The sequence below is a fragment of the Seriola dumerili genome, unplaced genomic scaffold (assembly GCF_002260705.1).
Source record: "Seriola dumerili isolate Sdu_G_001 unplaced genomic scaffold, Sdu_1.0 BDQW01000432.1, whole genome shotgun sequence".
In the NCBI taxonomy this organism is placed as follows: Eukaryota; Metazoa; Chordata; class Actinopteri; order Carangiformes; family Carangidae; genus Seriola; species Seriola dumerili.
In genome coordinates, this window is record NW_019174687.1 from 4,026,434 (window position 1) to 4,042,107 (window position 15,674).

Genomic DNA, 15,674 nt, shown 5'->3' on the forward strand with positions numbered 1-15,674 from the left:
TCTTCATTATTCTAATGACTTTTAGTTTGCATTGCAGTGCCCTCCAGAATCGCCAGTCACCGTGGGTAAAAACGGGCCAAACGGGCACTAAAATGATCCACCAGGAAGTCAGAAACTCTAAAACAACAAAAACAACATGCATACTTAACTTATAGTGATTGTTTTAGAAGTAAAACGAGTTATTGATATTAATAAGATTTTTCTTCAGTTAGAGTGACTTTGAGCAAAATTTATTACAATTTGACGACTAGTGCAGAATCAGTTTTTCCCTAATTTCAAATGATTTATGTATTTTATAGTTTCATGCTGCTTGTAATCTTGGTAATATTGAAATTTAAAAGAATAGTTTTGTCTGAAGGTAAAATAAAAATGAATTATTTTAACCCAAAATGCTACAGAACAACAAACAATTGCAGCTATGGTACACCAGCACATATGGATAATTATGGCCTTAACAATGAATAATGAAGTGTCTTGAAATTGTGCATTGTTTTAATGTTGATTCATAACATTTACACGTTCGGCAGGCAGGCATTAATACTTTATATACAGTAGATATCAAATATAATTGCCACTGGTTTATTTGTGTGTGTGTGTGTGTGTGTGTGTGTGTGTATACTGACCCACATGCACTGCTAAACAACCGCTGTTAAATGGTGGCAGGGCACCAGATAAATCTAAATGGAGATAAAATGGGGTCACTGGTTTCAGGATCAGCAGGTGATCAGTTACAGTGCTCGAGTTTCCTGAAGCCAAATCCCAAAGTCAGAAGATGTGGAAAATATAATAAGTAAGTTGCTGGGTCTGGAGCACGGAGGAAAGCTCTGCAAATGAAGAGTGTGTGAATATACTTTAAGGTTTTTAGCATGATTTAAACAATAGGTAGCAAAATCAAGTGGATGAAGTCCAAAGTTGCACTCTTCTAGTTCAAGATTCATTCATGTAGGTTGCATGTAGGTTTTCCTCTAAACCTCAGAGTGAAATTTTACACCTGACAAACACTGGATTTTTGTCATTGTCATACTGATAAAAAGTCTGGTCCTATCCTTTAAGGACGCGGTGGTTGGGAGTCTCATAGAACACACCTTTTTCCTTGATGACATATGCACACACGTAAAGCTCACGACAGAAAAAAGACACGTCACCTTTCGAAAACCGAAAAGAACAGACTGATCCAGCCGAGACATCGGCCCGATCATGGCCTGATCCAGTGGACAAAAATAAAGCTATTCTGTGTCTAGGATGCCTCGTCCGGTCCCAAAGGAAAGACAAACATATCAGAAGAATATTTGCCTCTGTGACGCTTCATACACAATGGTCGTGTTAACATTTCTGATTCTGGAAGTTTGTCTCTGTTCCCTCCTTTTGTATCTCTCTGTGAAAGAGGTGAAGAGTTGATTCTAACATGGGCAATAATCTGGGGAGTTGGGAGTTGAAAGAGGACATAGGTAAAGACGAAAAACCCCAAATTTGGAGAAGCATGGTCATGTGCAACAAAATGCCATTATTGTCCCAGTATAAAACGGTGCGATATTTTCTTATATATCTGAAGAAAAAAACAATAATACCAAGAACACTGGTTTTTGTGAAACCCTTGAACCCCCTCACCAAATCTGCTGAAATCAAATGAAAAACGATTGCGCTTGATTCAAAAACTGTGTGACCGGGTTAATAAGACAAAGCTCCTCGTTCAGTTTAAGCCCCTCGATGCTTCCTGTCTGAAAACCTCAGTCCTTATCACCGACACCTTTCAATTACCCCGGCTGGCTCTAAGCTGAATGTCTGTTTGTTTTTCGCTCCAATCTTTTAGTGGGAACTTTAATGGCCCTCCCAGCCTCGCACGTTACGTTTGCACTATCGCTATAAATGTGTTTACCTCAGTCCATTTCATTACTTCCATGGGTAGGAGTGAATATAAAACCATGCAGTATAGGCATTCGGGAACATGACAGTAATTGGGCTCATTTACGGAACGCAAAAGTCTGAGAGACGAGCTGTTTTATTTAGTGTAAGTACACGGTGGTGAAAATCTGTATCTTTCCCTTTATGACATTATATGGCATTGCGTCATGCTGTGGAGAAAATGCTCAATCATTTCATGCATTTGTGATTTTGTTTTTCAGAGCGAGGCAACGTGTTATCAACCCTCATCAGTCCCATAAGACACTGGGATACTGGAGCGTCATCAGCTGAAGATGCAGACAATTCAAGTAAAGCTTTTTCCTTCCTGCACTTTAAAAAAAATGTAGTTGTTTTTTTCTGCTAGTAAAACTGAAGTTTTTATGTTCTGCTGCCATGGACAGATTACCATGACTAGGGCAGCACAGGGCCAAGTGACCTAATGTATTACAGTATGTTCCAATGACAGTATATTGATTATTATGGTGGGAAAATATAAAATGTAACGTGTACAAATCACAGATGATTAAAACGATTAGTTTTAAATTATATTTATTTTCAGAGGGACAAATCATAAGTGGCTCAAAAAAAAAACATCACATCTCCTCTTCGCGCTACATCGCTTGTAGTGTATCTGGACAATATTTAACACTCCATCCGAGGGTTTGCTTGCTTGCTGTATGTTTCTCACTCATTTTTCACATAGTTCTAGTGGCCTAAAGAAATCATTACATCACTCCAGGGCCCCATGCAAATGCCCAGGTGGTAAACCTTCCATGTCCATGTGAAAATGTTTGACCAAACTAACAAAATACACTATGATTACATTTTGATCTGTCATCAGGTACGAGCAGTTTGGAGGTGAAAGAGAATCAGGATGATAAAATCCAGGTGGACTGCGACTTACTACGAAAGTATCATCCATCAACTTTTTGCACAACTTTCCCCAGACACGGACCCAAAGCCCTGAAGAGGAAGCAGCCGTTGGTGGATGGAAAGGACCGGCTGCTCTACCAAAGCCACTTGACCTGTAAAAGAGAGACCTGGGCTGTTACTCAGAAGAACGCGCTGGTGCAGCTGAACGAGTTACGACCCGGGCTGCGGTATGAGATCGTCTCAAAGACTGGTCCTCTGCACGCTCCGGTGTTTTCTGTAGGTGTGGAGGTCAACGGTCTCCGTTTTGAGGGTCGAGGACCTACAAAGAAGCAGGCTAAGATGAGGGCTGCAGAGCTGGCTCTCCGGTCATTCATCCAGTTCCCAAATGCTTCCCAGGTTCACGCTGTTATGGGGAACTTCACCAGCACACCTATGGATTTTACAGCAGATAAACTGGACATCCCTGATGCATTCCTCAAAGGGTTGGAGCCATCGCTGTGTGAGAACTGTGATCTCCTGCACTGCAACACAGCAAAGAAGGAGGTTTTCTCCAGCATTTACAACTACAAACGACTTGTTCAACTCACACTGGACTTGGTCTCCTCGACAAATCCAAAAAGACGAGCCCTCAGCACATCACTTTTAGAGCACCTCAGCCCAGTGGCGCTGCTCAATGAGCTGCGACCAGGACTCAGGTATATGTGCCTGGCGGAAAGAGTTCATGGCAGAGTGATGAGGAATTTTGTAATGGTGGTAAGGGTGGAGGGCAGGGTGTTTGAAGGGTGCGGTCATAGTAAAAGACTGGCAAAGGCACAGGCAGCAGCAGCCGCCCTGCAGTCTCTTTACAACATGAGTCTAGGACCGGAGAGGAAGGTCATGGGCCTCCAGGGCAGCAGAGCCAAAAATCAGCTACCTCTGGTGAGTAGGACTTTCTTTCTGTAATCACCACACAGTACATGAATCACACTGCATTTGACATCAGCAGGTTGTCAGGGTATAGTGGCTCTGTGGTCAACTCAGTTTCCTGCCTCTTGCATAGAGCAGGAGCCACAACCTTCTGGTCCTTGAAGGGTAACTCCACCGACTTTACATGTTTGGGTGGAGTTTGAAAGAACTGAGTTTACCAGATTTTTTGCAAGCCATAGCTCTGGGTGTAGACCATCCCACTGTGCAGTCCCGTTTCAACACATTTCTTTTGATTTTAAATATTCTTTTTGTTGGCTTTGCATAGTTAAGGATGGAATAATTTCCCAAATACTGCTTGTGACACCTTTAAAATGGCCTGTACTTGACCCCTGTTAGTTTGCAATATGCAAAGTGGAGAAAATAAATAGTTTTATTTTCTTTTGAGTCCTGAAGGGTTAAAATCATTAAGTATATCAAGAAAAATTCAAAACAATAATAATAAACTTTATTTATAGAGCACTTGTCATACAAGAGATGTAGCTCAAAGTGCTTCACAATAATAAAAAAAATCAAATAGCACACTAAAATAAGGGTAGATTGAAGGTCAATGAAAACAGACAATAGAAATACAGTAGATGATAAAATATGTAAATGAAAATAATATCAGAAACCAGTAAGAATAGCAAAATGTGAGAGAATGAATTAAAAGCCAAGTTTTCAGCTGTCGTTTATACATGTTCGCTGAGCATCTCTTGTAGCTCTTGGCAGGTTTTTCCATAATTTCTGAGCATTATTTAAAAAAAGCTGCCTTTTTTCTTGTATGTAAAATTGTGTGTAACGTACACAGAAAAACCTGAAAAATAAGCATTAAAAAACTGCACTGCAGAAGTAGGTTTTTTTCCACAAAAATGTCTAATCAGGATTTTACAGGACATAAATAGAGGTGACTCTGAAATGTGACAAAAAAGTACATTTACTCCAGGTCCAGTGTGTCAGTTGGTGTCCTTCACGTGTTTCCCTTCACTTGGAAAGACCATGAGTCAGCTTCAAGCAGTGACACTAAATTTGTCCCTCATCTCTTCAGCTTTCACCAGTCTTCTAAATGATCTGGATAAATGGGTCTGAGGTGTGCCGTATGCTACCAAATGGAGTGTGCCGCACATCAGCATGACCATCATGTCCTGAGGCCTGAGAGCTGGATGGTGTCCTGTATGCTCGTCTGTAGCATCTAAACAACTTCATTATGTATCTGAGGCCTCTGAGAATTGTCCTTGACGTCTTTCGCTGTCGTGCTTTATGAATACAAGCAGATTTGTCTCCTGAGATCAGCTCCACGGAGCTGAAGGGGGGCACTGAACATGGCTAATGCAGAGCCACGCCGTCATTCAAATATGCAAAGGAATATTTGAAAGATAGACGTGTAGATACTTTATTAAACCCTGGGGGCGATCTGAAGAGAGAATCTGTAGACAGGAAGAGGCAACAGTAACATTTTGGTTTTCGATGCTCGGAATTTGAACAAAAAGGTGATTTTACGCCGCTGCAGGCTGACACACCAAAACTTAATAAGTGAACAATTTGCAGAAGCTTTCCTCCTCCTCTTTGTCTAGAAGACGATTTTTTTTCACAGCCCCTCCAACTCATCATTTAGCGCACACACACACACACACACACACATACACACACAACCTTCAATATGAACTGTCTGTCAGGCGGCGTGACGCATTAATGAACATTATTACACCACATTAGGGATGAAGGAGGAGCGGCAGCAGACCAAGGAGATTGAGGTAGAGCGGGAAGGCGGTGTGAAGAGCATAATAATCTGACAGATAATTGTTTAACACACTCATTACACACGACCTTGTGCCACTGTCATCCAGAAAACATTGAGCAGAGAGTTTCACTCAAAAAAAAAAAAAATCAACTGCATGCTCCTACAAAATAAGGACCGCAAAAAAACAAGACGTCACTGAGGTCATGTCTGGGTAATACATCAAAAAGTCTGGCGTGGTAAGTGATGAAGAGTTTCAATTCTACAATTACATCTAAAATTAAATCTAAAATCAATAAGTAATTAGATTTTCCACCAAAACTACATTCCTGAAAAAAGTCTTTTCTCATACGGTTGTAATACACAATATATGTTTCCCTATTTGAAGAGTGATTTCGCCATATATGTCACCTATAAGGGGATATATTATTATCACATATATCTTCATATATCCAGAGGATGTATATAAGTTCATAACATATATGAAATGCCCATAGTAAAATTTGTATATCTACATATATTTAAAATATCTGTGATGTGATTATATATATATTATTATAATTAACACTATATATTTGATTTCTATATTATTTATTTGATATTATTTATAGTGTATTAAAACAATTATATATATGATATATAATTGTTCCAATTTCATATCATTTTTTACATATATATATTATTATATATATATATTTCATATTTGGAAATTCGATATATGTAGCTTACACATATTAAATTTGCATATGGGTTTGATCTGAACCATAATGTAGGTAGATCCAATTTATAGATAAAAGATTGTGAAACTTTGGGGGTTTGGTGGGTGGGGATGTGCTGAGAGGATTTAGTCTCCTGGCTTTAATATTACTAAAATACTGGATACAGCCCTGTTTTTACACGAAGACATGGTTAACAAAATGCTTAAGCTCAATAATATAGGGAGAACAATGTGCAAACATATTGAGTAAGCTAATGAGAAACCAAATAAAAGGTGCATTCATTGATTTGGCCAGAACATAGTACAGTAGTATAAGATAGTATAGGACAATGTAGAGTACAGTATTCATTCTCTTTTAGCTCTGTTTGGTCTTTTTAGCTGCTAAATGCTCCACTGTGTTCACCAGCTGGTCACTAACTGTGTTTATTTGCTGCAGTGTTTCCAGACGTAACTGGCAAAAAGTCATCCAATCAGAACTTAGAACCCGACTTCTGACCATTCAGGGGAAGGGCTTTTTGTGCATATTATATTTTGTGCAGTAATATCAGTAAAATAAAATGATTTGAACGTTAAAAGTCAACCTTCAATTATAGGAAGAGATGTGAGTGTTGCCATGGACTACAACATTACCAATGTTTTTTTTAATTATTTGTTTAAATTTTTGAGAATTAAATACGCTGAATTTGCTAGTTCCTGTTTACATGTGTACTGTTGGATGTACTGACAGCTTTCAATGAATTATTTTACTTAATTAAAAATTTTATAAAGCTGGTGATTCTCAGGCAAGTTCTGGAGTTACAGTGTAGGGAGCAGCTGTTTTCTATGATCTCACCAGATTTATGGACATTTATTTGCAATACAATGACATCATTGGAAAGTTTAAGTCACATTGAATCTAAAAATATGTGTATTGTGTCTGTGTGTTCAGAGTGACTCAGATTTATGACAGAAATTGCAGCATTGGGGCTCTAAGGATTTTAAAGTAGCCCAACTACAGAGCAGGTCAAACTACAGTCACTAACTCGGCTGTTGTTTTTGATCACCTGGACGCACCTGAACCTGTCACACCAAAAACTGCAGTCCACCTGAAACTGTCCTACAAAAAGTACCCCAAACAGCTCACACAAATCTTTTTTTTTACTGCATGTGCAGTTACACGAATAGATTGGGAAAGTTTGGGAAATACACCAGGAAGATTGATACCACTGTCATATCTGTCCATTAAATGTAACAGTGAGGAGCTGGTTAGCTTAGCTTAACAACTTGAGTGACATTTTCTAAAAACTACAGTTTCCAGTATTTTTATATAATGTTTGAAAACAGCATATTTGTGACCAGTTTTTGAAAGATGTACATTTTCAGTAGGAACCAAAAAGCTCAGAGCTCAAACCCACAGACACAGAGGGAATTAAAAGCTTTATGAGATGGACTAACATGTTTGATTTGGGTTTTATGATCAGTAAATTTATCCATTATCCTTTAAGTGGCACACAATAGATTTGGAATACTGCACTATTACTACTACTCATTAACCTACAGTGGACCACATAAACATAGTGTCATAAATCTCATGAAATGATCTTTGTTTATTCCTCAGGTCATTAAAGCTTCATTAAAAACATGACATCCAAATAAGTTTTACGATTTTTTTCTGATGGTGATGATCATGTATGAGTTGTTTAAAGTTCAGACAATCAGTGGAAGTCTAGTTTACCCACCGGTCTCGTATTAATTTATCAAACATTAATTATTTGCAGCCACTACTGAGCTCAATCCAGACTCTCAAATATTTCATCTGCTTCCTCCAAACTGAAGGAAGAGATTGATGGGCCGATCGGTTTTATTTTCTCTCACATATTCAGCAGTCATGTTTAATACCAGAACATTCGGCACAGCTGATATTTTTATATCATCTCGTCAGAAGTAGAAGAAGATCCTCCTCCTATTAAAACCCCACACAGTTGTTGTGTTTTGATGCTCCTCCTGACATTTACCTGAACCCTGCTGCATATGGAAACTATACCTGTAACTTCCTGATGTCTGCCAAGAGAGTGACATTGCTCTAAAAAAATATAATTAGGCATATTTTGACAAGCAGGAGTGCAACACCTCTTCCTCCGCAGACTGGGGGAGTTTATAGGGAGAAAAACTCTCGGCCATCATTGACAGACTGTCAGAGTCGGCGCTCGTGGTCCAGGCGATATCTCAGCTCTTGGTGCCTCCCTGCAGACTTTGTTTGAACGTTTTCATCGGTGTGTTTTCATCGGCTGTCGTCTAAGGAAAATAAGACAGCAGGAGTCACAGTGTCCGCAGGTTTAAATATAGGCTGAACTGACATTTGTCCAGCCAACTTGTTAGGAACATCGACAATTATGAGTATTGTGTGAGTAGAGAATGAATTATGAATGATGAATTATGTATTAACACTTTTTATTTGATTTATTTTTGGTATAAAATCTGTTAAACATGTTAATTATCTTGGTTTGTTTTCCATAAAAAGCACTTTGTTAAGAAAAGTTTTATTATAATAGTAAATATATTATTATATTACTATATATTATTTGATTGTGTATGCGAGTTCTGAAATTTAAAAACAAGGAAGACAACTCAGACGGAGCAGGTTGAATTAAAGGTTTAAAATGACAAATGGGCAGAAGCAGGTCTGAGGGTTACAGAAACAGGCAGCAAGCATGGGCTACAACAGGTGACAACAGCTGGACCACAATGGCAGGTAAAGCAAATATTGTAGGAGCTAGCACATGCCAGGTGTTTATACTCCTGGCCTTGACGAGGGACAGGTGTGACTTGATTATAAGAGAATGAGCAACAGGTGCAGCGGAAGGAGACTGGCAAAGGCGGGAGACACTACGAGGGCATCTGGTGGACAGGTGGGGAATGACAGGGACCAGAAGGTTCCTTGATGAGTTGAGGGACTGAAGGGAAATAGTTTGAAGCTGGAGCGGGACAGAGACAAAGAGGAGGTGCAGGACACACAGCTCCTGCAGGCTTTCCTTAAAACTCCAGAACTTGCCTGAGAATCATCATGTTTTTAAGTTTTCTACAGTATCGAATGAATCCAGTGATAATTGTCTGTAATTAAGATAATTATCTTTCAGTGTCAGACTTTGAAAAACCTTCGGCCGAAATAATCCCAACCTGATCAGAATAATAATAAATACATCTGCAGGAAAGTCTGGTAAGAAGAGAAAGACAGAAAAAAAGAGAGTAGGAATTTTTTTTTAAAAAGCGGACGTTAATTATGCATCTTCAGCTTCATAATCGTACCTTCCATTTCTTCTTCTGCAGTTCTTCGCCGAGTCAATCTTCCACCTGGTGAGAGAGAAATACACGGAGCTGACAGACAGCTGTTTCTCTACCTCGCACGCCCGTCACAAGGTCCTGGCAGGCATCGTAATGACCAGAGGTGAGTGGCGGAGACATGACGGTCCAGACTCTCACTGTTGTCCAGGTGATGAGCAGTGCAGTAGTGTTTGGAGTTGTGCCCACATGGTTCAGGTTTGCCTCATCAGACCAGAGAATCTTTCTCCTCATGCTCTTGGTTCTTGGTCACCTCCTTGACCAAGGCCTCTCCTCCCACTCCAGGAAGAACCGGTGGTGGTTCCAAACTTCTGCCGTTTCACACTTACTGAGGCCACTGTGCTCCTGGGAACACTCAAAGCTTTAGAAACGGTTTTAGACCCTTGGCCTGATCTATACCACACCACAGTTAATCACAGAGAGCTCCTGGGACTTCCTATTCTGGTTTTTATCCCGACATGTAAACTGTGTCCAATTCAGGGGCCGCATCCTTCAGAGGACGTATTGTACGAAGGTGTGGCCCTTTGTATCCATTGTAGCCCAACGCAAAATGACTGGATTTTTGCCTTTACTGTTGTATCACCCAGCAACCTTCACAACATGTAACGTTTTTTTCACAAAAACTTGAGGTTTTAAGGCCGTTGGTTTTAACAGTTGAACCGTTAGCTGTTGAACTGAGCTGAAACCCATTATTTACATTTAAAGGTGTAATCCTCGCGCTTTCTATTGGTGTTGTTCACTGCCATATTATTTTCATTACCGGCACGCAATGAATCTTGGGATAGGTTGGGCTGTAAATAAGAAAGTATGAAGGCAATTTTATCCATTTTAAATTAAATCTACAACAAAATGAAGCGAGCAAAAAGTGAAGGGGTCTGAACACTTTCTGAACTTCACTGAAGTTGAGCAGAAATCCAAAGAAAAGGATGCTACAGTCCTTTTCTTTCCCCCATGGTGTCTGCAAAGTGAAGAAACACAGCAGCAGCAGCAGCAGCAGCAGCAGCAGCAGCAGCACTGGATTATCACTTTAAGAGCGTGGATGAAAATGTTTTGCCACTTGTCTGAGCTCATCATTTAAAGCAGGCAGAAGAGAAGCGTCTGAGTCCCTCTTACATGAGAGGGTGTCACCGTCACTCAAAGAAACGAGTTACCTCAGATTACCCCGTGGATCTCGAAGGGAGGCAGTCATCTTTACCATCCTGCGAATCTTTGATGAGGCCAGATTGCAACACAACAGCCTGTTTTTTTTAAGGCGGTGCAGTGATTGTTCAGTCATACACTTTTCATCAGCCCTTCTCAGCCTGTTAATGTGGCTGTGACGGGATGCTGAGGCGGGGGCGGGGCGCGAGTACAGAGGAGACGTCTTGTTTTCTCGTTGTGAGAGTCAGATGAGGCGTCTTGTTTGAACTGTATCATGTTGAATGTCTTGTTCCATCAGACGGTAAATCACTTGCTCAGTGAGTCACCAAAGATCTGAGCTGTGGTTCCTCTCTTCTGTTCCTACAGCTCTAACTATCCTCTCTTTCTCTTATCTGTCCTCCAGGGTTTGACCTCCGATCAGCCCAGGTCGTGTCTCTGGCCACAGGGACTAAGTGTCTGGACCTGGACCATGTGACCGACCGCGACTCGACGCTCAGCGACTGCCACGCTGAAGTCGTCAGCAGAAGGGCGCTGGTTCGATTCCTGTATACTCAGCTGGAGCTGCTGCTCTGGTACAAACTATAATATTTATGTTCATCTTTGTTGCCTTTTCTTTCTCCTACCGTCCACAAATCTAACAATAAAAACAAAAGCAGCAGTGTGTCATACTACGTCCGCACTACTACGTTTTCATTTTCAAACGAAAACGATCTCTGTCCAGACTCACACACCTGAAAACACATGTACACTGGGCATGTGCGAGCCGGTGTAAACAGGAAGTAGATTGTCGACTGCAGTTGATTAGTTGCAAATATACTACAAACAAGCAACAGCAAAGACTGTGTTGGGTTACTGTTAAAATGACAGTGACAGTTAGACAATGTTAAAATGCAGAGTTCAACTGAATAACAGCTGCTAGCAAAGACACAAAAGGTCAGTAACGATTGTATTTTATTATCATGTTGTGACTACCACCGGTAGTCAAGGCTGATGAGAGCCGATCAGGGAGCGACTGTGCGGGTCTACATCATCGTTTTCAAAGGTGCAGAGTTTTTAAACTAAAACAGGTCCAGCAGCGTTTCCAAAGGTCTCTGTTTTCAGTGTTTGAAAAGTCCGGAGTTGTGTGGACGGGAGGTGAAAACATAGCAAAAGATGTGCATTTTAGAATGAAAACATAGCTGTGTGGACGTAGCCTCAGTCCATCTCTCAGTGCTCTATGACCTCTCTACCCTGCTGCTGCACATAGCTCCTCCCCACTGGTTCTTACTAAAGAAGTACATCTTTAAAAACACATCACAAATATATAGTTTACCTTTTAAAATAGTCTAAGTTATTTCCCAAAACAGCTTTTCACTGTCGTTTTTAGCAAACGTCACTCAAACTGGAGGAAATGGTGCATTTGTTGGGGACTATTTTCAGCTGTGGATTAATCCATATTTGGTGTGTTTTGGTGTTTGTGTGTGTGCGTGTGTGTGTGTGTGTGGGACCGAGTCAAAATAAACTACAGTGTGTGTGCGTTCATGGTGATGAAGAAACACGTCACCCAGTGTAACAGCGAGGCTCACTGATGTGTTTTTAATAGTCTCTGCAAACAATGGAGCTGTATGACTCAGCACTTGTTATCTGCCACTATACTGTATTATTCCACTTCATGGTTTCTGTATGTGTTTTAAAGTGGGTGGGGCTCTTATGGGAAACGGTTATGTCAGGTATTTCCATGCACCAATCTTTTGATTTTTTGACTATTAAACTCTCATTAATTTATAACTGAGGGTGTTTTTCTAACTCTAACTTTGATTGAGTCACAAATATTCAGTGTTGCATGGAACTAAATATCTAACTTTGAAATCTTATGGTCCTAATAGTGAACTTTATCTTCCAGCGTTGATAAGCTTGTCAATAATTATCGAAGAGAGACAGTTACACCACAGGGATCAATAGAATTTCATCCACCATTCAACTTGTTTTCAGTTTGTGCCATCAGTCTTCAGTTAGAGGTTGTTTTTTTTTCTTTCTTTCATGTTGAAATGAATCTTCCTCTTATTTCTCTCTCCTCTCTGAAGTAAGTCAGCAGACGGTGGGGAACCATCGATCTTTGTAGCAAATAAAGGCGGGTTACAGCTGCGGGACGGCGTCCTCTTCCACATGTACGTCAGCTCGTCACCGTGTGGAGACGCTCGACTCAACTGCCCCTACGAGACCACAACTGCATGTGAGAGAAAAACACATTTAGATCGTGGCGGTAATGATGTTATCGGCTCTCATGGTTTTCTGTCACGTTTCCGTCATTGCTTTTTTGTATTTATTACCATTATGCACTTTGCTGTAGATACATACTGTACGTCTTTAACAATCTATTGTTCTGCTGCCGTTCTTGGTGACTGCACAAACCCACTGACCCTGAGGAGTTTCATTTATTTATAAATGGAAACTCCACCATAAAACTCATTAATTAATAAATACCAAAACTTCTGGCTCCATTAAGCCGCTCCGTCTTTGTTCCTCCTCCTTGTAGATGACACATCTTCAGCAGATAAGTTGAAGCTTGATGCTGGAAAGGCTCAAATGTTTTGCAACAGCTCACAGCCACTTGCTCTTGTATTTCCAACCTGATAAAATTGTTAAACTCAAATGGAAATACTTGATAATATTTATTATTTGCTGTGCTAATGAAAAACAACAACAACCCTTGGCTGCACGCTTGATATGTACGAGAACAAGATGAGAACCACGCTCGTCACTCTCCCACAGGACACTAACCCCACTCTCACACTCTCCAGGCTGAGCAGAAAACACAGGCACAGGTAATTAGTCTACTTGCTTGATTGGCTGTTCCTTAACGAGCTAATTAAGCCGCACAGTGGGAGTCTAGCCACCACCTTATACTATGATTACTTGAAGTTGACTTTCTCTGTCTTCTGTTTCTCTGCGCACTGTGTTACCCACCTTTGTCGCCATTTTTGTGGATGTTTTCAGTCTCTTCCCCCCCCCGCCCTCCACAAAGCTCTTGCTGGCTTGGTTGTTCATGAACACAAACACAATATCACTGTTTGAATCAATTAAAAAAAATCAGAAACATGGACATTGATTCTAAGGTTCTGGAATCAGGGGTGACCCTTTAATGTACAGGCTGTTAATTATGTAGTAACGTGTAGAAATTACCAAGAGATAACAGTCAAGTAAATTCAGAATAATGCCAAGTGGAAGTTGTATAGCTACTGTAAAAATATTGGGTAATTATGGAGTAAAAGTACTTTGCTGTGTGGTGCAAACTGGCTGCTGCAGTTATTTTGGACAACAACAATGTTGACAGTTAAAATATGAGACTTGGTATTACACAATGCAATAAGAGATATTAATACTATCAATATTAATGGTAGTGTATACAGAAACGACTCTCCTGTCTTACCCTGTATGTGGGTTGTATTTTTTATTATAACAATTCCCATATAATTACCAACCGGCCCTCTTCATTCTGCTTTAATTTTACTCCATAACCCAATATTTTACAGTAATTCCCAGTAATTATACAACTACAACTTGGCATTATTCTGATTTTACTTGACTGTTTTTCTTCACATTACCACAAAATTACTGCACAATTACACCTGTAATAGAAAATGTTACTGAATCAGGCTACAAAATGAAAATCCTGGACATGAAAGTAAAGTGTTGAGTGTTAGACCCTAACCTGACTCCTCCTCCGTCAGACCCCAGCAGGAGGTTTCGCTGTCACCTGAGAGTGAAGGTGAACGGAGGCGAGGGGACGCTGCCGGTCACGGCACGGAGAGCCAATCAGAAATGGGACGGCGTGTCACCGGGTAAACCTCTGGTCACCATGTCCTGCACTGACAAAATGGCAAAGTGAGTGTGACTCAGTCCTGGAAGCTGTTTGCTAATATTTAATACATTTGTTTTCAGTTTGTTTATCCCATTGTAAAAATGGGGACTTGTAATGGAAAATCAAACCCAAGTTGGAATAAACTGTTGGTATCCTGTAATACATGTTAATATTTCTTCATAGCTCTGTTCACACTGCAGCTACAAATCTGCCATTTCTGGTTTTACCTGTGACAAATATCTGCTGTTATTTAGTCAATCAGAAAACACACAAAACTATTTTGGGAAACACCTCAAGCTAAACAGAGAAGTAGTTGTCTACACTACTAGGTGAGGTGCAGGACCAGGTTCAGGACCACAGATACAGTGGAGCTCACTTCTTCATTAGACTAACAAACATGCAGGAGAAGCTGATCGTGTCACGTCATCTTGGTGCTCTCTCATCCAGCCGGTCTATTTCAGGGAATTTGCAGCTGGTGTTCATGATGTGTTCACTGGGTTCAGGCAGCAGAGGAGCATCTTGCTGCGTTCTAGACAGTTGAACACTGGTCAAACTTTAATCGTCCCTAAGTGAAAATCTTCACAGCCGTCAAACTGCCATCATGACTCTGCCCAGAGTGTATTTTCTTTTTAATTGTTTGTCTCAACAGGTGGAGCGTCGTGGGACTCCAGGGGGCACTCCTGTCTCACCTGGTGGAGCCGGTTTACCTGCACAGCCTCACGGTGGGGACGTTGAGCCACACGGGTCACCTAGGCAGAGCCTTGACACGCCGCCTCGCACCCGTCAAGCACCTGCCCCTCCCCTACCGCCGCCGGCGGGTGCTGCTCAGCTGTATGTCTTAAACCACCCGATTGACACGCTTATACAATATTGATCTTTCTCAGTGATACAGTACGTGTTGTTGTGCACATTCACAATCTGGCAGGTCGACGCTGTTACACAGGAAGTGATGAGTTCCTCTTCATTTGAGTGACTGTGTTTTTGTGCCTCCGCGCCGGCGACAGCCAGAGCCGGAGGCATATTGGTTTCCAGTTGCCCATTCGTCCATCCCTTTCTCATGGACAGTATAGATTTTGGGATTCAAAGGTCAAATGTCAAGATCATGGTGACCTCACAAAACACTTTTTAGCAATTACTCAAGACTACACAGCAATTATGACAAAATTTCACACAAATGTTTCATATTTTATATGACTCTGGAT

At 40.8% G+C, this 15,674-nt stretch overlaps 1 protein-coding gene across 1 annotated transcript in view; it reads left to right on the forward strand.

Moving 5' to 3' along the window:
• The window catches only part of LOC111233848 (double-stranded RNA-specific editase B2-like), a 38,955-nt gene that overhangs the window by 20,533 nt on the left and 2,748 nt on the right, over positions 1 to 15,674 (forward strand). Inside the window, exons 2-7 of the mRNA XM_022761751.1 lie at positions 2,744 to 3,693; positions 9,480 to 9,597; positions 11,035 to 11,203; positions 12,695 to 12,867; positions 14,342 to 14,495; positions 15,122 to 15,303. Of these exons, the coding sequence (XP_022617472.1) occupies positions 2,744 to 3,693; positions 9,480 to 9,597; positions 11,035 to 11,203; positions 12,695 to 12,867; positions 14,342 to 14,495; positions 15,122 to 15,303 (1,746 nt within the window). The remainder of the gene's footprint in view (positions 1 to 2,743; positions 3,694 to 9,479; positions 9,598 to 11,034; positions 11,204 to 12,694; positions 12,868 to 14,341; positions 14,496 to 15,121; positions 15,304 to 15,674) is intronic.